Genomic DNA, 24778 nt, shown 5'->3' with positions numbered 1-24778 from the left:
TAGTTTTTACTTGTTTTTTGACTGTTTTCTTAAATACATTTTCAGCCAATACAGAGTTGCAATGCAAAGCTTCCAAGACTTCATGCCAGCCGATGGTCCCTGTTTCCAATGTTAGCTTTTCATAAGCTGGCTGACTAGCTCTGTTATTGTCAGATTCCAGGTGTTAGAAAGCTACTTCGTTTTTCTTTTTTTGTAGGAATTGAATTCAGCTTTAATATCCTGCTGCATGGCTGTTACAGAGAAATAGCTCAGGTTAGAAGACCCTGTTGTTTCATTTTCCTCTAAAGTTGAAGTAAGAGTTTCTCACTGTTTACTCAATTAAATGTATTCTTACAAGCAATAAGGGAAGCTGCAGGGTGTCGTATTTCCCCATTTATGGCTTTTACAATTAGGGTGAGTGAATTTTGTATCTTGTTTTGGCAGATGGATCACATACAAGTAATTGTGTAACTTCAGATTTAAGCATATACCATGAATTAAACATAATTCCCTTTGAACTTTCTTCTGCCACCTGCAGTCATACTGAGTAATGAGTACCTTTATAGTCAAAATAATTTCTTGCATTTTAAACAAACTTATGTCCTGCTGAGTAGCTAGCAGCTACTGAGTAGCTAGCAGTAACAGCCTAGCAGGAAAAACAAAAAAAAAGGTGAATTTAATTATCAGTTCCTACAGATAAGTCAAAAAGCCTTTACAGGGTCATTTTTACAGAGCAATGAGACATCTGGTTGGCTTTTCAGATATTTCAGAATTTCCTAAACATAGCAGTCAGGTCATGCAATGCAATGGCTCTGTGATGGGTTGACTAAAGAAATTAATTTGTAAATGTCAAAATCATGCAGATTGATTCTTTGTGTTGGGATTGCCTGCTCTTCATCAGGATAATCCATGAGTGGATTAACTGACCAATTAACAGCTTCAAATGGCCTTTGGACTAATTATTTTTCAAGTACTCTTTCAAATTAGGTCACAGCAGATGGGTATATTCATGTCTGATTGACATGTAGAAATATGTATCTATGTACACAGGTATTTAATAAAAAATGCCTCACAGAAATGAAGAAGAATTTCTAGAGCATACACGCTACATCTCTGGTTTTTCCTTTTAACTACCGTGAAGTTTTGTGTGGTGAATCAGAAGGAGGCCAAACCTGAGCTTGGTTTATATAACCTTGTTACCATTAGCAGGGACCCCTAGAACACAAGGTTGCCTTGCAGAAATAGTCTCTTACCCTTTTAGCCTCAGTGTAAGTACACACAGTAGCCAGGACTGTATTCATCTGCACTTGTCAAGATGGAGTAATTCCAGGGAATGTGAGTGTTTTTTATGTCAGCTGGGGCTTGACACTGTGTCCTGTATTAGGGCACAAGCCTTCTTGGGGACTCAAATCTTCAATTAAAGCATTGGAGCACCTTTTGTTAAACTGGAAGATAACAACTAACTCTCTGAGGCTGATGGAAATTTCTCCTGACACAGTTCATAGTTGTTCTCCAGAAGGAAGGCGTTGCTGTCAGTGAAACAGAAACTGTTACAGCAGTATGTTTGAGTCAGTCTGCAGACCTCAGAAATAGCTGCCTTTAGGGTAAATAATGCAGCAGTAGCAAAAAATAAATAAAAGACAGCAATAGGAGCTAATAAAAAACATGAGAAGAATTCTCAGAAGTCCTACTGTGAATTGAGTGGTCATGTCAGAGGAGTTGCTACATTTCAGTAGTAAATATTTCTTCTCTTTTTTTCTCTTTTTTTTTTCTATTTAAATTGACCACTTGTGAGAAGGGCTTCCTTGATAAAAGTAGAAGTACATTCTTAGGAAAGATATTAGTGAGCTTTTCCTATTTTTCTTTTACAATCAGATGAAGATAAAATCAGTTCAGTTGAGTAAGATGACAGTATGTCAGATAGTTTTTCTCAATCTACATTCCTACAGTCTTGCTTCTTTGTGTCAGACCTATTTTCATTGCTGAATGTGATGAAATTGGGAGGTTTTGGTATTCATGTCTTTGTTAGAGCCTGTTAGTTATTATTAAGGTGCTATTGTTACTAAGTGAAAGTGAACTGGAGTTTTTAGTTCCTTTCCTGTGGGAATTTTGAGTGCCAGATATATTTTGCATTTAGGAAATGCTGCTTGCTATGTTGTTCAAAAATATTTCAGACTTAGTGCATTTTTATTTTTTCTATATTTCAGTGCCTTTACATTTACGTAATTCATTAAAAAGTAGAAATTTAAGAAAAAACCCTAAGGAGAAAGTTTCTTTTTAGCCATTCTTTACTGTGTTTGGGTCATGGTAGGTTTCTGAAGAACAGAAATTAATGATATATAAGTGTATAGCATATGATTCTGAAAGGAAAATTGTGGGAACTCAGCACATCCCCCCGGATGTCCAGAGTTGCCCAGAACCCCGTCGGGGGGCTCTGAGACCCTGGAATGCTGCCCAGAACACCTGGTGGCTTGATTTTGATCCTTCCAGCGAATTGCCAGCTTGGCATGGGGATGTGAAAGCCACACAGGTTTGAATGGTGTAATAACAAGGTGTTCACAGGGTGAAAATAAGATTTTGGGATTTTTGGTATAAGGGTTATGGGGACAAGATGGAGGAATCAGGGCGTGTGTAATCATTTTTCTTTCTTCTTATTGTTCTCCATTTTCAGCTGTGATGTTAGCACTTGGGGATTGGTTTAGAATGGAGATGCACTGTCTAACACAGGTGATAGGTATTGGGAATTAAAAGTAAATATGTTATACGTAGTTTGTAGTATAAAAAGACGACACCGCCTCAGGGGCGGTGGAGAGTGCTTGTGGCTGCCGTGCTGAGCGGACCTCGGCTGGGCAGAAAGAAAACTTTGTAGATAAGAAATAATAAACAGCCTGAAGACCGAAAAAGTGAAGAATCCAGACTCATTCTTCAGAGCACGGGCTGCCGCAGAACCTCCCACGCATCTCGGGGCAGAGAACAGACAGCTGACCCGAGAGAAAATAATACTGATCTGTCATAACCCTTGTAAAATCATTCATACATGTCTGAATGTAATAGCCTAAGCAAATACAGGAGTTTCACGTACACTTAAATTATCAAGCCAATGGAAATTTGACTTGCATTTAACTTCTGTAATACGCTACAAATCCCCCAATGTATTTCCTTAAATACTAAGGCCAACTATCAACAAAGCAGAAGAAAGATAAAATAAGAAACAAATTAGAAGATAGATTCAGGATGTCAATTTTTATTTTAGTTTGATACCGTCTGTATTTTTTTTGATTGTGCTACTTTTGTAATAGCACTTAAATGAACAGTAAACTCTTGTAGTGTTTATTTTCCCCAAAAATATGTCAATTCTGTCTTCTCTGAAGAATGATATCAACCTAAGGATTTGTGTGGGCTGCTCTTTATTATGGAATACAGAGCACAATTTAGTATTCTGTATTAGGGGGTTGTAAGTAATCTCTGCAGAGCCAGAGGATTAACTCGCTCAGCAAAAGTAAGGTACTATTTCATGTTATAGTAGAAAATCATCTGACATTTTTGTCTTTTCTTGTGTCATCACCTGTGTGACAGCACATCACTAGAGATATTCCTTTCCTGATGTGTTTTGTTCACTTTATTGTTTTTCATTCATTATCTCCTAAATGCAAATTTATGATCTGTAAGGCGTCCTGTAATTCATCTTCCTTTACGTTATTTTTGGCCTACCCTCGGGTCCTCTCATTTTCTCACCTTTCTATTACTTTAAAGAGATCACAGCTCAAATTTGACAAATTCTTCCCCTTTTTTCCTTGTATTAATTCCTCAGAACATTTTTCCTTGAGTTATTTCTGACTAATTAGTACCTGTGACTGTGACCTTCAAATACTCTAGCATTTGGTTTATGCATTTTAAAATTCTTCTGCGTCTGCAACTATATAGGCTTGAACCAGAAATGTTAACTGATAGTGGAGGTAGGCTGATACATACAATATGAGAATTTAGTCCCTAAATAATGTGAGTTCAAGAAACAAAAATCATTGGTTTTTGTTATTTTTGGATCCATTATTGATTTTCTGCCCAGCATATAAATTGCTTAGACACACAGGATGACAATAGAATCTTTGTTTTTGTGTCCACAGTAGGATTTCTAAGATAATAGATTAGTGCTACTGCTTATTTTAATGATTTAATAAATTATATGTTGCAAGTGAATACAATATCAATGTAACTATTTGGGGAAGGGTTGCCTACTTGTGACAGGGTTAATTGAATATGAATGTGATCCCATCTTTGTAACCTTTCCCTTTCTGGATTAAAGTTCAGATCAAGTAGCTAAACATTTGAAGTCTCTCTTTCTGCCCTCTGCTTTATTTCTGTGCATGGAAACTATGGGATAAATCAATTGTGGGCTTAAAAGTAAACATGAAATTATTAGTGATTTGGGACAGAAATCCTGCTGACAGCAGTTTCAAATAAAGGAAATGTGCAAGTTATCCTCTCAGTTTAAAACTGTGTTTGGAAGCTGGCCACTTAATAGTGTGCTGCTAACAATACTGTTTGATTTCCTGTACCCATGGAGCTTATCAAAATTGTTGGTTTTTACAAGGTGTTGCAAAATTAAAGATAGAACTAAGTGGATATTTGAAAGAGTGAGTCAGCTAGGCTTAAGCAAACAGTTTTGTTACACAGCACAGCTGTGAAAGGTCCGAGATTTTTGTTGTATCAAATGTTACATACAGCGCAAAGGTTACCAACCTTACGAATGGACCAGGATGTGGATCTCAAGCAGTGTTAAGAGAGGTTTTCCTGATGGGTTTTGTCCTGTGATCAGCCCATCATCCTTTTGACACGGACTAATCCAAATTTTGAAATACGGGAGGAAAGGGATGGCAAAGCCAGCTTGCCCTCCCTTGAAAGCATGGGGGTCATGGGGACATTCTGTCATGACCCAGGTCTGGATTATTCTCTAGCTCATTGGTCCATCTGAACCCCACAGTGGGTTCAGAAATGGGGTTGGTTATACAGATCATGACAAAGGTCTGGGCAAGTACTTTATACAATCAATTTAACTTTCCCTGGGTTATGGACATAATTTATGTAGGCAAATCCATTGTGGTGATGTCTGTTGCTTCACCTTTCTGAATTGCAACTATTTTTTTATTTATCTGTGCGTTCAGTGGTGGTTAAAATAGATTAAATAGTGAAGATTAAGCAATATTCTCATTACAGATTTTAATTAGCACTATTTTAAATTTGAAGGAAAGGTAATTCAGCAATTTAAAGACAAATCAAATTTCAGAAAGAAACTGCTACTGAAGCATCTGTCCCATCTAAGAGCTTATACCAGTCATGATATAAAATGTAGCAAGCCAGTAGGGCTTAGAACTAAAAATAATTGATTTTAAGAATTCCACACAATAGGTTGTTTTGTTTGTTTGTTTGTAGGTTTTTTGCATGATGATATGTGGAGAAGAACAGCTAAAACAGTAACAATTCCTGTTTGTCACATAAAAGACAGTTTCAGCATACTTAACTAGAAATAATAGCATCACTAATGTGTCTGCATACAAAAAAATATTCTGGTTCTCTTCTCAGGGGTTTTGTTTTCAGGGTTTATGAGTAATGGAGAACTACTGTAAAAGTCCTGGCAGAGGCAGGGATCATCACATTTGACTACTAAGTGGGCACACTGTTGTTCTCAGTTATTCAAGTAGTCTAAAAAAAATTTTATTTTTCCTCTTAGAAAGAGACTATTCAATTTTTCATTTATTCATTTTATATTTTATTGTAACTAAAATTCCTGTATTTTTAATTAATACCGTCTGTTTTTCCACATTTCAGGGATACCACTGTACAAAGCCTTACCCTACAACCTTCTGTAAAGGATGGTCTTATTATATATGAAGATTCGCCACTGGTCAGTAGAAGCATTTGAATTTTATATTTGGAAATTTTTTTGATTTAAACTGTTGGTAATTTGATTTTTCATGGCCCAGTGAGTGAGTATAGTAATAAACATTTTAATAATTTTTATTGGGTCACATTGGTCACATTTGCTGTGACAAATGTGAATAAGATGATGATCTTGGGAGACCCCCCATACAAAATGAGTATGGAAAATAATTTAGTATTAACCTGACACATTTTAACTGGTAGACTGGTATTTGCCTCCTTCTCCTTTGTAGCACCTCACACCTACATGCTAAGTTGGGCTCCAAACGGCTCTTACAGCCATTCTTCAGTTCTTTCAGCTACATGTTGAAAGTCTAGATGCAAACTGGCTTTACACGTCTCTGTCTGCACTCCAAGTCATTCAGTCAGGCTCCTTACTTCCCTCGCTTTCCATCCCTATCCAGGAGAAATGGAAACACCCACCTTTCTTGTCTCACCTGCCTCCTCTTCCTTCTATTGTGGTTTGGTCACAGCTTGTCCCTGTTCTGAGTTCCTTTCTAGTCTCAGTGCCACTGCGGCTCACTGAGAAATCAGTAATGCAGCTCCTTGCAGGGTTTTGGCCAGGAGTGATATTATGATTCCTTTCTCTTCTAGGTAAAAGCAGTGAGGTTCGGCCATATTTTGGTAATTGATGAAGCGGACAAAGCACCAACAAATGTTACCTGTATCTTAAAAACTTTAGTAGAAAGTGGGGAAATGGTTTTGTCAGACGGAAGGCGAATTGTTGCCAGTAAGTAAAGCAAAAGTGTTTTCATCATTTACAGTAAAATGTAACATGTTGCTGGTTTTCAGTTGCCCAGTAGCAACACAGACCATTCCAAATGGATAAATAGTTTGTTGCTAAGAAGTTAACAATTAAAGAATTTACAGTAATTTTCTCTACTACTTTTGCAATAGTCACTAAGGTTTTTTTTAAAATTAGCATTCTTGTGAATTTTGCTGAAGAATTAAAAAGAACCTTAACCCAGAAAGTGTAACTTCACCTCTCTGCTTCTCATTCACCATAAGAAATAAAGATCTAGTTGAGAAAATTATGATCTTGGTTATGCCCATCTGGACATTTGGGGTATCATTGGATCAGGTCTAGAAGGAAGATATATATCTAGGGTCAAATAGTTAAGGGTTTTATCTAATCAAATATTGCATATGCCTCCTTGATTATATGCTTACTTCATTATTTAAATATATTCTGCAGGATGAGGCTATCTGTAATTTGATGGAATTTAATTCATCTGAGTTCCATGAAATAAATATTTTTCATTATTTTTCAAAAAAAGGCTATGTTTGAAGGTATCTCTTGATGCTACTTGATGCTAAACTTTATATAATTAGTTTCATTTTAACAATATGGGGAATAATGTTTGAGTGTAGCAGTCATTTAATACTCACATGGCACACTTGAGTTTTGCTTGTCATTATGAACTTTAGGGGGGCTTATTCTAAAATATTTTCTAGCCAGTCCTAATTATTGCTGTAGTTTTTTTTAGAGGCAGTTAAAGGATTCCCAAACACCATGTGCCACTGGAATCATGCTGAAAGGGAACAAGGTTCTGAATGGGGCCAGTCTGAGTAGTTTTGGAGAACCAGAGCCTTCACATGTGTTAAATAATGTATCTCTGTGTTCTCACAAATTTTGTAGTAACCAGAAGGAATTTCGATCCTGTCTTCCCAGATCAAATAGTGCCAGACCTATATAAAATCACATTTTATTCACCATTGGCTTCACCATTTTAGTGAAATTAAATATAAAGAAAACAGGTAGTCTGCACCCCAAGAACAGTGGATGCATTTTTATGTTTTTTCAATTAAACTCTTTGGTTAAATTTTTGTGAAACAAACTATGAAACTTCAAAATGAATGCTAGAAAACTCAGTCGAATGATGTGTAAGAAGCTATTGAGCCCTTTTTTTTTGTAACTGTTCTTCTAATTCTAAGAGGAATGTAATTAAATTAGAAGAATTTTTCTTCTAATTCTAAGAATTCTTCACCTAATCTAATTATGTTCGTTCATTCAGTATTGCAAAGCTTAAATATGCAAGTAATAAATTTTATTTCTTTTCCAGATCATGCTCATGTAGAAGGGAGAGAAAATGTAATAGTTATTCATCCTGATTTTAGAATGATAGTTCTGGCAAATAGGCCTGGGTTTCCTTTCTTGGGTAATGACTTTTTTGGCACATTAGGTAAGTGATTCATATTAATTTATGATCTTTAATAGACTTGCCGAATAGAATATCTGTCTTAATCAATTAGATTTCATGAGGAGATGGGACCTTTTGCATATTGATTGATACTTTGTGTCATGTGAGACATTAAGACTATAATGTAAATTTATGTATCTTAATAAAAGTACCCAAACTTGCCCTGAATGGAAAAGCTGTATGTGATCATCTGTATTAAACCTATTTTGTTTTATGGGATCTGGATGGACAAGATTATGGAAATCTTTGTTAATGAGTGTATAGAGTATACAAATACTGCAAACAAATTAACTGTAAGCTTGACATCTGACAGCTCTCTCAACTGCTCACTATTTTTTTTCCCATATCAAACAAGCCACAGCTTGGGTACTGTCCTGTTTGGTACAAGAGATGGTAGCATGATGGATGGTCCTTTCCTTTTCTTTGCTTTCAGTAGTAAAAGCTACTGTATGTTTTGCTGCTAGCACTGTGCTACCCACTTCTCAATCTTGCTTCTCCATGTATATGGTCTTAGTAAAATATGTACATTTGACAAGATACTGAATTTATCTCAGTATCAGGTAAAGCTGTCCAAATTTCACACCAACGATGTTCATATCAACAGAAGCCTTAGTTTAGAAAGCTCTTGGTAGGTCTCAGAAAATTCTGTGTGTCAGCAAAGATTCCCTAGAGCTTCATCTCACAGCAAAAAACACGAAGTTAAGTTGAACGGGGCAAGTGGTGAAGAATTCTTTGGCCTGTATAGCCCACTGTTAGTCTAAGTGGGCCTCTGGCAAGATTTTGGCATTGTTGCTACATGATGGCTGTGAACTGAATACCCTCCAGACTCCACTGACTGTATTATCTGTGTTAGTTTGGCCATTCATATGCAGGAACCTTAATTTATGTGGTTTTGCCTGTTAACTTTGGCCATAATGCTTAACCTGTAAGAAATATACTCAAAACATACTCAAAAAAGCTGTTACAAACCCAATTCCATGTTACTTAGTAGTTCTTTATTTTTCAGGTGAGGTTCCCTCTGAATGGACATTCTCTGTCTGAAACTCATTGACTCTGAATTTCACAAAGCTATATTGCCCCAAAAGAATTTATTGTTGTGTTTATTTTTCATAGCCTAGTTTCCTTCCTTACACAGACCCTTTAAACAAAACCAATCATTCCAATGTTACTGCTCTTGATCTACATGGCAGAGGTGTGGTTGAGTGTTTGGAGTTCTATATTGATATTATTTTTTCAACTTAGGGTTTCTTCTGCTTTTAGTTCGTCCTCTTTCTGCAGGATCTGATCATATTTCTGCAAAGTTTTGTACAACAGTTTAGAGACTTTTTGTGAATAAACTCAATTTATAGATTATATGTTTGGTATCAATATAATGCCAATGTATGGAAATAATATCTTGCCTAATTTCTTACCATACTTCAAGACAGGCAGGGAGAAAAGATAAGATAAATTCAGTATTTCCTCTAGACCTTTTAAGTGGGTTTGCATTAGGGCCTTCCTGCATTTCAAGATTTCCCTGAATTCTGTGTTTTGAAGTTGTTCAAAAATAGGTTCAATTCAACCAGTTATGTTATCTTAAAATATTTTTTCTCTTATTTTTTCCTGCATGCTGTCATTATAGTACAAGGGTTTTATTGTCATTACATTGCAAAGGTTTCGTATTGCTAGAGTTTTGTACCTCCTTGACGTGTCTTATCGGCAGCTCCTCTAGGTACTGACTATTACTTGTCCTCACAGTAGCCAACTGACTCCAGTTTCCTGTCAACCAACCAACCCACTCTTTTATAACACTCTTCTTATTGGCTACAGCTGTGGCTTGTTAACATCAGGCCTGCACCTAATCTTTAATAATTAACCCAGCTGCAACTCTTTAGGGGGTACGATTACTTTCCACACTACCCTCGATTACTTATATTCTATCCCCCTACACCTGCGTTCATTTGACTTTTGTTTCTTCTTGAGGTTGATTTCTCCCTCATGAAATCAACTTCATTAAAATGACAGGTGAGATTTCTATGTTTCCAGAAACCTCAGTGTTCCTCATAGCTTGTACTTCACACTTTTCACAGTTTTAGCAACTTGGTACTCAGTATTCTTTTGAGTCATATCTTTTCTATTAAAGGTCCAGTATTAAACTTAAAGGGGCTGTTGGAATGCTATTTCTTTATAAATTATCTAACTTTGTGCTTTTTCTTTTTTCTTTGTAGGGGACATCTTTAGTTGCCATGCTGTTGATAATCCCAAACCACAGTCAGAACTGGCAATGCTTAAACAATATGGTCCCGATGTTCCAGAGGCGATTCTGCAGAAACTGGTAGCTGCTTTTGGAGAGCTCAGGAGCTTAGCTGACCAAGGAACAATTAACTACCCCTATTCAACTAGAGAAGTTGTGAACATTGTAAAACATTTACAGGTACAGTACATCACATTCAATTGAAAGCTTGAGTTCATCAATACTAATTTTTTAATGCCTGAAGGTTTCAGAAAGAAGATGCTATTATTGTTCATGCATTTTTATTTAATTCTTGTGAAACACTTTACATTTTGAAAGAAGCATTATATTAAAGATGCTCAGATATCCTCAGTCAGAGTATAAGGATAAGACAGATATACACGGGCAGATATTTTTTCTGCATATTTATTTATCAATAGAAAAAAAACCTGTAAATCTGTTTTTCTACTGTGTGAGAAAAAGGTTGCATACTGTGAATACTGTGTGCAATGTTCATACTGTTCATACCTCATTATAAAACTCCATATTCAACATACAATACTTCCAGAACAGTGCAACTGTTCATTTTATTCTGCTATAAAATTTGTGCATTTAATCCTTTCCAGTGAAAAAAACAAATTCCTGCTGCCTAACAATAATATATCTGTAGTGGATTTTTTTTCTAAGGAAAATGCTAGATGCATAACAACTCAGCAAGGGAATATGTAGGATTCGTGATTACTTCCTACACACATTTAAATGCAAAATTTTGAATTCTGATTTAATGATGATCTGTTTTTTAAATATTACAGTAAAGTCTGACTTCTGTCTTTATAAAGTGAAGGATTTTTTTTGCCTGAAGTACTTGAAATATAAAGTGTCTTAATGCTCTTAGAAATAGCAGTGCTTTTATTTTGTTCAGTTTATAATTCTAAAATTGGTCATTTGTTAATTTATAGGCCGTTTCTTGAATTATTGAGTCCTATATGTTTTTTAAAAATAGTGGAAATGAATGTAATTGATACAAATAGAATATGATTTCTCACAAATTTGGATCTACTGCTCCTGTGTTTTGTACTGCATAGTATAACAGGATTGCATGATAGTTTTGTGTTTGTGGTCATGTACATATTCACACACATTCAGATCCTGCAGGGTGGAATTACTACTTTTAAAAATCTTCATCTAGATTTCTGGGGAGTATAGATTTTTATGCTCTGTGGTCTCTAGAGTGTGAGAAGATCTCAAGACAAACTAGTGCTCCTATGTTATCAATAATAGAAAGAAAAAATAACGCTCTGTAACTTTGTGCTCAGGGTTAAGAAGATTCAGACCTAAAGGCTGAGGAATCCAGATAAACACATAAGCAGAGCAGTCTATTAGGATCCATTACCAGCTGATAATATTTGTTTACCAAGCTGATAGAACATGTACATGCTGATCTCTAAACACAGTTACATTCAAAATGACAGTGGAAAAATTACAGACTTGAGGAATAATTGCTGTGCTGCTGAGAAGCTATTTTTTAGGGTGTTTGTTAAATTAATTCGTTTTTGTCTTCATACCCTTCTGCTCTTCCTACCTTCCTTCCTAGCTTCTTTCCTGCATCAGCTGTCTCCAGGTAACCTGAAGTTGTACTGATTTCTGTTAGTGATCAGTGCAGAAACATAAGACTTCATTATTGTTTTATTTGAGTGTGAACAGTATCTAACTGGAGATTGAAAGAGCTGTATTACTAATTGTCTTAAGGGCTCTTACTGTCTGCTTGTGTCTCCCTCACTTAAGCAGATTAGTACGGTCACTTCAACCTGGACATTGGGTGCAGTTCAGTGGGGAAGTTTCTCATCTGCTAAGCTTTCACCTGTTTCGAAGTGTAAATATCCAAATAGCTCTCCACCATGCATCTTTGACTTGTTTTGTTACATTTATTTTCAAGATCCCAGTGTCCTAGCAAGAGTAGAACATTTTCTTTACTGTAACTTGGTTTTCAAGCTGAATAATAAAAAAACTGTGAGTAGCCAAATGTAAACAATGAATATAAACATAATGGTTATTCCAAAGTAAGAAACTTTTAGGTCTTCAGTTAGAGAAGAAAGAGGAAGGAGGGAAATGAGTCAATAAAATTGCTGGTCCTTAGGAAGGAAGGAGGGAAGTTAGTCATGTTGTTAAACAATTTCCCTTACAGCAGTTCCACAGCCCTGCTCTCTTTGTACTATTGTGCTGATTTCTTTCACATAATTTTGGAATTTTTTGCTTGTGTAAAAAAAGGTTGGATGTTTTGGATGAAAAAAGTGCTTTTGATTACTGTTGTCTGAGAGCACATCTGATCATCAGGACTAGTCAGTTAAAAATATACTGATTGCTAGGGTATCAGCATATGCTATGGTATCAGCAAATTGATGGGCTAATCTCTTAACTGACTAATTGTGATCTTCAGCATTTAGTATACACATAGAGAGTACAGTTATAAGATTATCCTCCCCTAAAGACTATGCAAGTAGGGAACATGTAGTAATTTAGTTTTAGTTTAAACATTGTGTTCAGACCTAGGTTGCCTCTATATTAACTTTTTTCTTAGGGAAAGGTTTTTTTGGTGGTGCTTGAGACACCAAACTATTTTGAAGACCCAAAACTGCAGGCATATGGAGAGTTGTCTAATGCAGGTACCTAACTTGATTGCTGCAACTTTTTCTCCTTTTGGAATTTGGGTCTTGCAGCTCTAGTTGGCAGGTGACCTGATACAGCCTTTTTGTCTTGCTCACCCCCAGTTTTCAGACTGTCAAAAGTCTTTATGTTAAGAGTGCCTTCTGGGTAAGCTCAGAAACTCTGCCCTTGCTCTGTTGGGTTACCATAAGGTGCCTGTAACCAGGGTATGTCTGTGACTGCTTCTCTGTAATCTGATATGCTGTTTTTCATGAGACCTTGGTAGATGTTAAACAGGAAAGCCAGATTAGTCTAGATAAAATGGCAATAGCTTTTTTACTAACTCTTCTTTAGCTTCAGAAAGCTGAGATTTTTTCTTCTGTCATCTTGTTTATATCTGAGATTGCTTCCTAATAGTAGGCACTAGTATAACAGTTTTCAAGCAGTAAATGCCTAAGAAACCTTCTGCCCCCAAAGCCTACTCATCATTAGGTTTTAAGGCCTATTCAGTAAGCTTTTGTGGTAAGATTTTTTTAATGTTCAGACTAATCTCAAAAGGAAACTAGGCTTATCAAAAACCAGTCTATATCCCCTTCTCACTTTGCTGCCTAATAACCTTTTACCCTTTTGGCCAGTCACAATGGATCTCAGTTATCAATTTTCAAAGATAATTAGGTTTGTGCTGGTTTAATCAAAATCAGTGGCTATATGACAGAGAGGAACTGATTGAAATTGCAGGGGGAGAATTCAGCTGTTTCATTTGGCAGTAGATGATGCCCACTAGTTAATCCATTACTGGTTAATCCATTAGCATGCCTGTCACTCAGGATGAGCCATAGACATGGTGCTTCTGGCCCTGCTGAAGGACAGCTGAGGAGGCACAGAGAGAAGCTGGCAACATGCAGTAAAAGGGTGTAAGGGTGGGTGAAGGGAGAAACCAAGAGCACAAGGGAATGAAAACAAAGCTGAAGGCACCAAGATACATCAGGAAGTGAGCGTTAGTAAGAACACAAGGCAGAAGTCTAAAACAAAAAGTCTGGGCTCATTACAGACTGAGCACCAGATAATTTTATCACTTTCATTTCAGACAGTGGTAGAAGTACAGTAAACTTCTATGGGTATAGCATATTTGGATTAAGATTCTTGATTTCTACTGGAAATCACAATTTTGCTCATAGATTTTACACAAGCAGTACATACCCTCATGGAATGTTAGATCCAAAAATATATGGCTTTTTCACCACGTCAAATTCTCTATCAAATAAAGCACACAATATATAAATAAAAATATACAATTGTTGAAAGCAAAAAACTATGTTACTTACTATTTTAAGGAATAGCCAAGAATCTAAGTTCTGAAAATAATCTAAGGTACATACAGAAGTGTTAGTTGTAAGGGGAAGAATCAGTGAATGACAGTCAGACAGACTGAAAAGAGGTTAATATTTTCTCTAGTAATCTCATTTTAAAAATCAATAGAAACCAAATGATTTTTTTTTTATGTTCAGTTTAAGCCCCAAACAGTCAACCTTTTTTTTGGGTTTTCCTGTCTTTTTCTTTTTTTTCCCCTTTAAATGAGCTGTCATTTCCTTTCTTCAGTAAGCAGTTGTCCAAGCAATTATTAAAGAGGGATTGGATCTGTTCTGTTTCATCTGAAACATGAAAGTTGTGATTTTTTTTTTTAAATTACTGAAGTAGAGGACTTTTGTACAAGTGTCTTGTGTTCCCAGAATCCATCTGTTGCACCTCAGGAAATGTTTTATGATGTCCTGCTGACACAAGAGGCATGGAACTGTTGATGCAATTCACTGTAGAAAAGTGTATTGATGACAGAAGTTATACCGTGATTCAGAAAACTGCGGACATATTTGGAGACTTCTAGAGAAAACTGGATATTATTTGAAGTACTTGACCAAGGTTTCTGCAGTACCTAATGCAGGGAGGTGAAAGCGTAGTTCATGAGTAAATTAGATAGCTTGGTGCCGGTGTGTTGGTTGTGCTTTCACTGAGAAGAACAGAGAAAACACAGTATTCATAATATAAATTTTGTTTCAGGATTATTCTCTACTTCTTACTGGTCAGTTAAGCCAAGGTGCAATTAAAATGTAGAAGTTAGCACTTTCACTAATAACATTGTCATGAACTTTTCAATTCACCTCATGTGTGAAATGTTTATACATTTAGTGTTTAGTTAGAACAGATGATGGGAGAATGGGTTTAGTACCTCTTTCATTGTACTTGTTACTTTGTTAGAACTGGGTGTTGTAACAAGGATGGCTCAGGCTAAAGAACAATTTTATGTTATCCCATAATAACTTGTATTTTGCTAAGCTGTAATGATGCAGAACTTCTAATAGGTCCCTCATAGACAGATTTAAAAAGCAGAACATAGTTTAATATGCTTTTATAGCAACCCTAGTATTAAAATACTCTATGCCATGTACGCCACAGATAAAAAAAGATTTGTACAAGCTTAATTTAGCAGCGGTATTCTAGTATATCACAGTGACTAGCTAATTTTAGTATTGCTTGTGTCACAGGTATTTTATTACCGAGATCAGATATTTATAAAGTCAGGAAAATATTAAACTCCTAATGCTGATATTTGATTAGGAGTATAGGTCAAAGCATTTCTGAAATTCTTCTGTTTTCTTCTGTTTTAATTTTTAAGTCAGGATTCAAATATCTGTATTTTTAATACATTTATAAACTTCTCTGACACTTAAGTCCGCTTTTCAAGTTCTCCGTACCAGCCTAGCTCACTAATGGGGAAAAAACAATTAAGACTACAACTTCCTAAAACATCTCTCCACAAGTTTATGTTCATCACTGTCAATATGCCATATCGAGATGGAAGTGTCTAGGTCCTTGTCTGAAAAATCTAGTATTTGAATGAAAGGCCTATGGAGAAAAAGTGAGACATTTTTAAATAGAAAGATTCTCACTCCAATCTCTTGCCAAAAAAAAGGATAAAATAAATCAGGCAGTAAATTTCCAGGATATACAGCAAGTTGATAATTCTTTTTTAAAATTATTTTTTTTTGTTTGCTCCATTTACATCTGTGGTGGGCTAACCCTGGCTGGATGCCGTGCTCACCAAATATATTCTCTCACTTCCCTCCTCTGCTTGGAAGAGAAAATATAATGAAATGCCTATAGAACAAAATAAAGGCAGGGAGAGATCACTTACCAATTACTGTCACAGGCAAAACAGACTTGACTTGAAGAAATTAGTTTAATTTATAGCAAATCAAATCAGAGTAGGAAGATGAGAAATAAACACAGATCTTAAAACACTACTCCTCCTTTATTCCCAAGTTCAACTTTACTCCTGCCTTTCTCTACCCCCTCCCCTTCAGCAGCACAAGAGGACAGGGAAAGGGAGCTGTGATCAGTTCTTCACACCTTGTCTCTGCCACCACTTTCTCCTCAGGGGGAGGACTCCTCACTGACTTCCCCCCATGCTCCAGCGTGGGATCCCTCCCATAGGAGACAGTCCTCCATGGCCTTCTCTATTCCCACTGGCTGCAGTTCTGCAGGAACTGCTCCAGCCTGGGGCCCTTCCATAGGGTCACAAATTCTGCCAGCAAACCTGCTCCAGTGTGGGCTTCTCACAGCCAGAGATCACAGCCTTCTTTCAGTATACACCTGCTCCAGCTTGGGGTCCCCACCTCAGTGGCTTTCTTAACCAATGACATCAGTTTCTCTGAGTGGTTTTCTGATATTAAAAATTCTTCATTTCTCTTATTTTAGCTTATAGAATCCTAGACTATTTTTGTCTGGAAAGCACCTAAAGATATTCTAGTTCCCTGCTGCTGTGGGAAGGGACACCTTCCACTAGACCAGGTTGCTCAAAGCCCCATCAAACCTGACCTTGAGCACTTCAGGAATGGGGCACCCACAACTCCTCTGGGCAGCCTATGCCAGTGACTCACCACCTTCATAATAATTAATTTCTTCCTAATACCTGATCTAAATCTGCCCTTTTTCTTTTTAAAGCAATTCCCCCTTGTCCTATCACTGCATGCCCTTCCAGTCCCTCTCCATCTCTCTTATAACCCCTTCTAGGTACTGGAAGGTGTTATAAGGTCTCCTTAGAGTTTTCTCCAGGCTGAGCAACTCTCTCAGCCTGTCTTCATAGGAGAGGTGATCCAGCCCTCTGATCATCTTTGAGGCCCTCCTATGGACTCAATCCAGCAGGTCCGTGTCTTTCTTGTGTTGAGAACCCTTGAGCTGGATACAGCACTGCAGGTGGAGTCTCATCAGAGCAGAGCAGAAGGACAGAATCCCCTCCCTCACTCTGCGCTGCTTTCAGTGCAGCCCAGGACACATTTGGCTTTCTGGGCTGCAAGTGCACATTGCCAGGTCATGTCCAATTTCTCACCTTCCAGCACTCCCAAGTCCTTGTTAGAGCTGCTCTCTCATCTGTTTATCCTCCAGCCTGTGCTGATTCAAGTGGTTACCCCAACCCAGGTGCAGGACAATGCACACAGCCTTGTTGAACCTCATGGAACTCCTGTGGCCCCACTTCTCCACCTGTCTAGGTCCCTCCAGATAGCATTCCACCCCACAAGCATGTTAGCTGTATCAGTTAGCTCAGTATCATCTGCAAATTTTCTGAGAGTGCACTCAATCCTGCTGTGTCATTGAGGATGATAATAAACAGTCCTGGTCCCAGTACAGGCCCCCGAGGTCTGTACTGACATTTGTCACACATCTCCACTGGCACCTTGAGCCATTGACCACTACCCTCTAGATGCAACCATCCAACCATTTAATTCCTCATTCAGAATAATCAATCTAGCACAGTAACACAACTTTAATTTCTGCTAAAGATACTAATGAAAATCTGATAAATATTTGGGGTTTTTAAATGTACATAGCACATTTCAACTAGTATTTTTCCCTAAGGAAAAAAAAAATTGTGGGTCTTAAGTGAATTTCTTTGTCTACTAAAATCCATCATGGCCTAAAATAGTTTTTTTAACCAAGTAGTATATTATCTGCTTCTCTATGTTAAACATTAGGAGTCAGAATTCTTAAATTAATTGTGTGGGTGAATTATATGAATGTGTGTCTTTGTATCAGATCTTCATGGTTTACAGAAAGCAAATTTTAAGAATACAGAATAGTATTAATTATATTCTCCAATGATTACACCTTGTTGTGTGTATAATGAAAGTAATTCTTTAAACCATTAATGTTGTTTAGTGTTAAATAATTGTCACATGCTTTTTTTGTTTAAACCAAGTTTAGTGTCAGTAATTTCACTCTGACTTGAAATGATGTCCTGGAAATGAAAAGTAAAGATTACTTCAGAACTTGTCTGTCAATCAAAGTTAGAATTGTTTATTTTAGAAGTACATAATGATGTGCTGTAACTTAATGATAGTCACTAAAAGAAATTTGGTGGTCTGTTTCTTTACAGAAATTTCCATCTGAAGGACTTGCAAATGTTGTTCGAAATGTGTTTGACTTTGACTCCTACAACAATGAAGTGCGTGAAATTTTATACAAAACTTTGCACAAATATGGGATACCTATTGGAGCAAAACCGACCAATGTACAGCTGGCCAAGGAGTAAGAATAACATAAGATATATATTAAGAAGACATATTTCTCATGATCACTTTATAAGTGTGTTATCTTGCTGCTAATTGATTTTAAAACAACCTGGAATTCTTGGAAGTCAATCCTCCACTGGTTCAAATTTATAATCTTCCAAATAAGTTACAACAATATAAGTTACTTCATGAGTATTTGCTTATTAATAATATTTAATCTATAAAATCCATGTACATATTAATAGCTTGTAAGGTAAACAGGTATATATCTTAATAAAGGGAAATACTTGTTTCTTCTCCTGTGTTTTTAATTCAATTGCAATACACTTTTCTCCTGTTACTTATCACCTAAGTCTGCAGAAAAAAAAGTTGGCTTCAGTGGTAGCTGGGTTTTGTCTTTGATGCTCACAGAGGGCTCTACAAAAGTATTTCTTCTGAATGGAGCAGTGCATGTAAGCTTGAAGAACAGCTTTTGTATGTGTCTGTAAATCATGTTGTTCTTTAATTATATTATTAGTTGATATATTACACCGTATACTTCTTTTGCAGAGGTTAGAATCCAACCAGCTACATTATGTAGTAATGCCCTCCTGTCTTCAAGCCACCCCCCACTCTCTGAAGGGGCCTTACCAGAAAGCTGGAGAGATACTTTTTACAAGGGCCTTTATTGACAGAACAAGGGGGAATGGCTTTAAATGGAAAGAGGGTAGGTATGTTTAGATGAGATATTAAGAACAAATTCTTTACTGTGAGGCTGGTGAGGCACTGGAATAGGTTGCTCAGAAAAGTTGTGGATGCCCCCTCCCTCCAAGTGTTCAAGGCCACACTGGGCAGGGCTTTGAGCAACCTGGTCTAGTGGAAGGTGTCCCTTCCCATGGCAGGGGCTGTTGAAACCAGAGGATCAATAGCTTTTATAACACAAGCTATTCTATGATTCTGTTAAACAAATGTAATACACTCTTCCAAAATTTACAGAAAACAGGCTTAAGTAGATAATATTCAAAAAGAATTAGAAGACTTACTCTGTCTTGAGCTCTAATACATAATTTATTTATGAAGAAACAAATATTTCCCTTTCATGGAGAAAGCTTTATGGATATATGGAAAACTGAGTTTGCCACATGACATACATATTTTATACTTGGTAAGGAGGGACTGATTTTTATGGCATGATTTATTGATAGTGATTCTGGTATGGGTGAGTGAGCACTGGAACAAATTGCCCAGAGAGGTTGTGGAGTGTCTCTTACTGGAGATATTCAAGAGCCTTTGGAGCAGCCCTGTGCCTCTGGGTGACCCTGCTTGAGCAGGGAGGTTGGAGCAGATGACCACTGTGGTCCTTTCCAGCCTTACACATTCTGTGGTGTTGTGTCCATGTGTAGGTTTCTCCTGCTGCAGCACCACTCTTATCATATCTAATATCCTACATTTAATTATTAAAAAAGATAGGCAGAGAAGTGCCTGTGGTGTACCTTTTAATTTTGATGACAGGACTATTACATGCCTGGGGAACCAGTACTTGAGCAGTGACAAAGTCTGTCAAATTGACAGAACACACTTGAAACTCTTGCTATAATTTCTTTGCTGAACATCACTTATTAATTTCTATTTTAACTAATTACAATGTTTGTTATAGTTTTTGAGAAATTTGGTCTTTGTATAATTTTAGAAGTATTAGATGTGGGAGAGGATTCTTTAGTAATGAGACAATTGGAGGTTTAGGAAACATAACAGAAAGATTGCTGTAATTGGGGACTGCTCAGTCTACAAGTGAGAAGATAAAAGAAAAATGTAATTATATTGAATTAAAGAAAATCAGCTGATCATTTTGAATTCATCACTGAGGTTTTCTAGCAGAGGTTACACCAAGGATGACAGACTTACAAGATCTCCACAAGATGCTTATCAAAAACTTCACTAGACAGGCAGCTCTGAGCACATAATTTGTACACTGAAGGCCCATGGGAGGAGAAAATACAGGAGCAGTTCACACACAGCTGATAAAAACAACTTTTTCTTAGATCTCACTGTGCTGGGCTGAGCACTTGGCTTTGATGGTCTGTCCAACTTACCTGTCTTGGTCTTAATCCCTCACTCTCATCCACTACAGCTGGCATTTCAGGTTCTTACCCCTGCATTGTAAGACAACCTTGATTTTGGTCATGAGATTCACTCCTTTGTAAGCCACAGGTAGATCATCTTGAATTACAGCCACATCTTTCATATTTAGGCACTGTTGATTTTGCCTTGAGGTTAAAGAACCTTGAGATAATCTCTCCAAATCTGTTCCAGCCCATATTGCAATCTCCCATGATGGACAGACACATTGAGGTAATTTGGTATATGTTGTTTGGACTGCTGCAGAAAAGATACTGGAGTACTGCCCTCTCTATTGTTTTCCATGAATCTGAGAATAGGATAATGGTGTTAATTTAGCCCAGCCTACCTCCTTCAGAAAAGATGCAGGTTATTCTAAAGCCTTAGCTCATTTTTTCTTGGTTCATGCCTGAAGACCTTCAGAGATGAAGTTCTATAACCTCCCAAGGCAAGTCAGTCTTGTTTCTAAATAGCCTCAGCACTAGAAAGTCTCCTCTCAATCTTCCCTGTTTTCAAGGCATCTGTTTGGTTTTATTTTTCTTTTATGCTCCTTGTCTTCATTTGATGTGTATCCATCCTTAAGTATTGGGTGTGAAACTGGTCAAGTTCATTTTTGCTGGAGCCAAGTACAGTAGTATGAGAGTACAGAATAGCAATGTATTGACATTTTAAAAGCTCAGAATGTTTGCATTTCATGCCATATTTAACTCATCTCTGGTTTTCTAAACATAAATCTCCACATCCTTTTTTTAAAACTCTCCATAGCACTTACCCCGTCTTCACTTTATGTGATCAACTTTCTTCACACTTAGATTTTTCTTACTGTATTGGGTTTTTTCAGATTGGTTTTATGACATGTCAGTATCACTTTGTGTTTTAAGCTCGTTTTCCTACCTGCTTCTAGGCTCTCACAAGCTGGCAATCTGAAGGTGTGATTTCTAGGTGTGATTTCTATGTTTGTTCCAGCAACAACAGGATATCCTCACAGATGACTTTTGTGCCCCAGTCTTTTTTCGGTAGACTTTAAAGACTTACTAGCTATCATAATAAATTGCACAGCAGTTCTATTAAGTAACATGAAAACTGGGATAGTAGTCCAAACCAATTCTTCCTGAGGCTGTTAATCATACAACAGCAAAATTGTTGTATAAGAATACAAATTCAGTACAATTAAATTTTGTGATACAGAAGCATTTCCAGGAGATTCTGGGGAGGAAAATTGTTATAGTGAAATGCTGACTCCTTTACACAGGTGCTCTCTGGCATGTCTTGAATTGAACGATTTGTGAATTCCTATTTTAATAAGCTTTGGAGAAGTCTATCACCTATTACTGAATCGAAAAGAAAACTTGCATAAATCAGAATTATTTAAATTGCTGCTGCAATATAACTGCTGTAAATATAGGAAGAAAAAAACATGAGACACAAGCAACACACTAAAATACAGGGTCTCAATAGAAGAATTATTTAAGTATGTGTCCAGCTGAAATTGCTGAAATCCAAGGAAAATTGAACAGATGCTCACAGGAATTGTAGATTAAATTCTGGAAATTATATACCTAGTCTTGGAAGGGAAGATTAAATGGTATATAATGACCATTTACAGAATGATGCTTGCAGTAGTTGTTTTTTAAAGAGAGAAATTAATTTTTTGGTATTAATTTATTTATTAGCAAAATGAATATCATGTATTAGACCTGTACAGGAATGCTTTACTTGGTCTTTTTGTTTTCTTCAGTTGTCACTTTTTTTCCAGGTAGAATAACCATTCTTCAAGGTACTGACATGTTCAGTATTGTTAGGTGTTAAAATACTGTCTGTCTCTCCTGGTACCACCTGTCCACTATTTTATGATTTTTATCAGTATTGTATGTAAAGCAGATGGATTGTCTGTGATGGTTTGCCAAGACATAGTAGGTAAAATGAATTATTCATGGTACTAACTCATTTTCTTTCTTTATGTGTACAATTACATTTTGTTTTTCCCATTGACATCTGTTATGTCATATTTTTCTAAATTCATGTTAATCTGCCATTTCAGTGCACAGTTCAGACCATCTGCAATTTCTAGGTAAAACAGCCTTTAATCCTAATTCTGACATTTATCCTTGATGAAATTGCCAGTCCATATTTTTCCTCCTGTCACTATTCACTTCCAGGTGCTTCCTATAAATTCAATATTTGTTTTATATGAACTGGGTTTTTTATATGTAATGTAAATATGTACATTTTACCAGCTTTGTTTTTCTCTTGAGACTATTCTTTCATGTGGCTTTTTTCCTCCCAGTAATCTGTAGTTAATTATTGGGTATTTCTCCTATCATACATGTCTGTTGTCAGCCCTGTGTGTTACAGGGCCAGCTGAGGAAGGGAAATTGTCAGGGAACAGGAGTTTTAACATACAACTGTTCTGAATGTCTGTTTCAGAATGTCTACTGAATGTCTTCAAATCAAAATATGTTTGGATAAATCATGGAGAACTGGTTGGCAAGGAATTTTCCTGATTTCAAGCTGTATCTTACTTGAGTCCAAAAAGGTTACGTGGGATGGAAATCTTTTCAGCTAGATGGAGCACAGGCTGTTACTGGAGGCCTTGAATAATACATTCTGTGCCAGCACTGGGCTGGTTTACAAGATCATATATTAAGCAGCTTTGTTTTATGCCATAGTTCATCTCCACAGCTGTACTAATACGATGCCTGGCAGAGAAGAATTTGCTTTCAGTGGAGCTGCCCTTTTACAACATTCATATCCATCTTGTAGTATGTTCTCTGGAAGCTAAACAAAAAATTTTATAAACAGGTTCTGTTGACTTTTAAACACAGTTGTTTGGTGATTTAGGGTTTTTTTTTGTTTTTCATTTTTTTAAATACCCTAAAATGAATTTATTTTCTTAAATCAAAAATATGAAATGGAAAGAAATTGTGTTCTATAGGTGTCACTTTGAAAAGTTTTCTAGCAGCACAAGAGAATTATGTTTTGACAGATCATTTTCCCTTTGATGGCTGTGCATGCAGAAATTCAGGCTAAACAATAATTTCTTGTAGAATTGTCCCATCAACTGTAGGTCTCGTACAATCACTTTTCTGAACCCTGCCTATATATACATTTCATGGACAGCAGTAATCATGTAGAAAACCAGGATCTAAAATTAAGGGTGAATAAACAGAAAAACAGTTTTGAATTTTCCTTAAGCAACAGGCTTTGACACATCAATAATCAAAGAACTGAACAGGAATAATTCTCTAGAAATTGCTCTTAAATCTTGGATTCCTTACAAGATTAATGTAGTCTGCCTGTAGTTTTTCTGTTCTAGAAACCCTTTCCAGCTTTTGACAAAGGCAAAAATCATGGATTGCTCTGTACACCCCAGCTTAGAGACCAGTGAAGTTTTAGTACCATTCTTACTCAGCCACTGTACTTTTTGTACCTATCAGATCTCTTTGCCTTACAGATTTTTGCCAGTGTTGACATTTCCATTGTTTTCTATCTGCCTTTTATGTAAATGCTATTTGGTTAATTAATTTGCAATACAGCAATGTGGCAGGAGCATCTAGTGAAGTTTTACTAGGTCTGTCACTTTAAGTTATTTTCAAAATTTGCTTGTTATAATTATAAGTCCTGGGAAAAGAAGATAATTTCCTTACTTCCATGTGTATCATATGTATTCACTAGGGGAAGGCTGTTAAGATGTATACACATTTTTAGTGTGAATATGTTGTTTCAGTTGTTCTGCACCCTCACTCCCTCCTGAAACTCATTCAGCAGACTGATTGTAAGACCTTAATGCCACCAGCTTCTTCAATACTCTTAGTCTTTCTTAGACCAGATTGACACGAGAGAGCAGTGGGACAGCAAAGAAAAAAAATGTCAGGCCCTGGAAGAATGAGATCCCTATTACTCTTGACAAAGAGCTTTGTATTGTGAACTCTGCTTTCTGTATTATTCTGAAATTCAGATCTACATTTTCCTCCTCTTTGCTATTTATGATGACTAGCTCTGCTGCCTCAGAGAAACTAAATCATTCAGAAAAAGGGAAGAGAACAAAATCTCAAAAATCTAGGAGAAAGTAGAAATCAGTTTTCCTGAGGGAAGAGAGGAACTATTAGCAAAGAAAATCTCCAGAAAGCCAAAAGAGAGTGGAA

The 24778-nt window shown here is 36.7% G+C and overlaps 1 protein-coding gene across 2 annotated transcripts in view; it reads left to right on the top strand.

The window, feature by feature from the left end:
• Positions 1–24778, top strand: part of VWA8 (von Willebrand factor A domain containing 8) — a 184285-nt gene that overhangs the window by 91414 nt on the left and 68093 nt on the right. For both annotated transcript variants that reach the window (XM_054628163.2, XM_077173657.1), the window contains 5 exons: positions 5806–5881; positions 6511–6646; positions 7980–8099; positions 10325–10530; positions 18401–18552. In XM_054628163.2, coding sequence (XP_054484138.2) covers positions 5806–5881; positions 6511–6646; positions 7980–8099; positions 10325–10530; positions 18401–18552 — 690 coding nt within the window. The remainder of the gene's footprint in view (positions 1–5805; positions 5882–6510; positions 6647–7979; positions 8100–10324; positions 10531–18400; positions 18553–24778) is intronic.

Source organism: Agelaius phoeniceus, chromosome 2, assembly GCF_051311805.1.
Source record: "Agelaius phoeniceus isolate bAgePho1 chromosome 2, bAgePho1.hap1, whole genome shotgun sequence".
NCBI lineage: Eukaryota > Metazoa > Chordata > Aves > Passeriformes > Icteridae > Agelaius > Agelaius phoeniceus.
The sequence above is the reverse complement of the archived record's forward strand: the minus strand, read 5'-3'. Positions and strand labels throughout refer to the sequence as shown.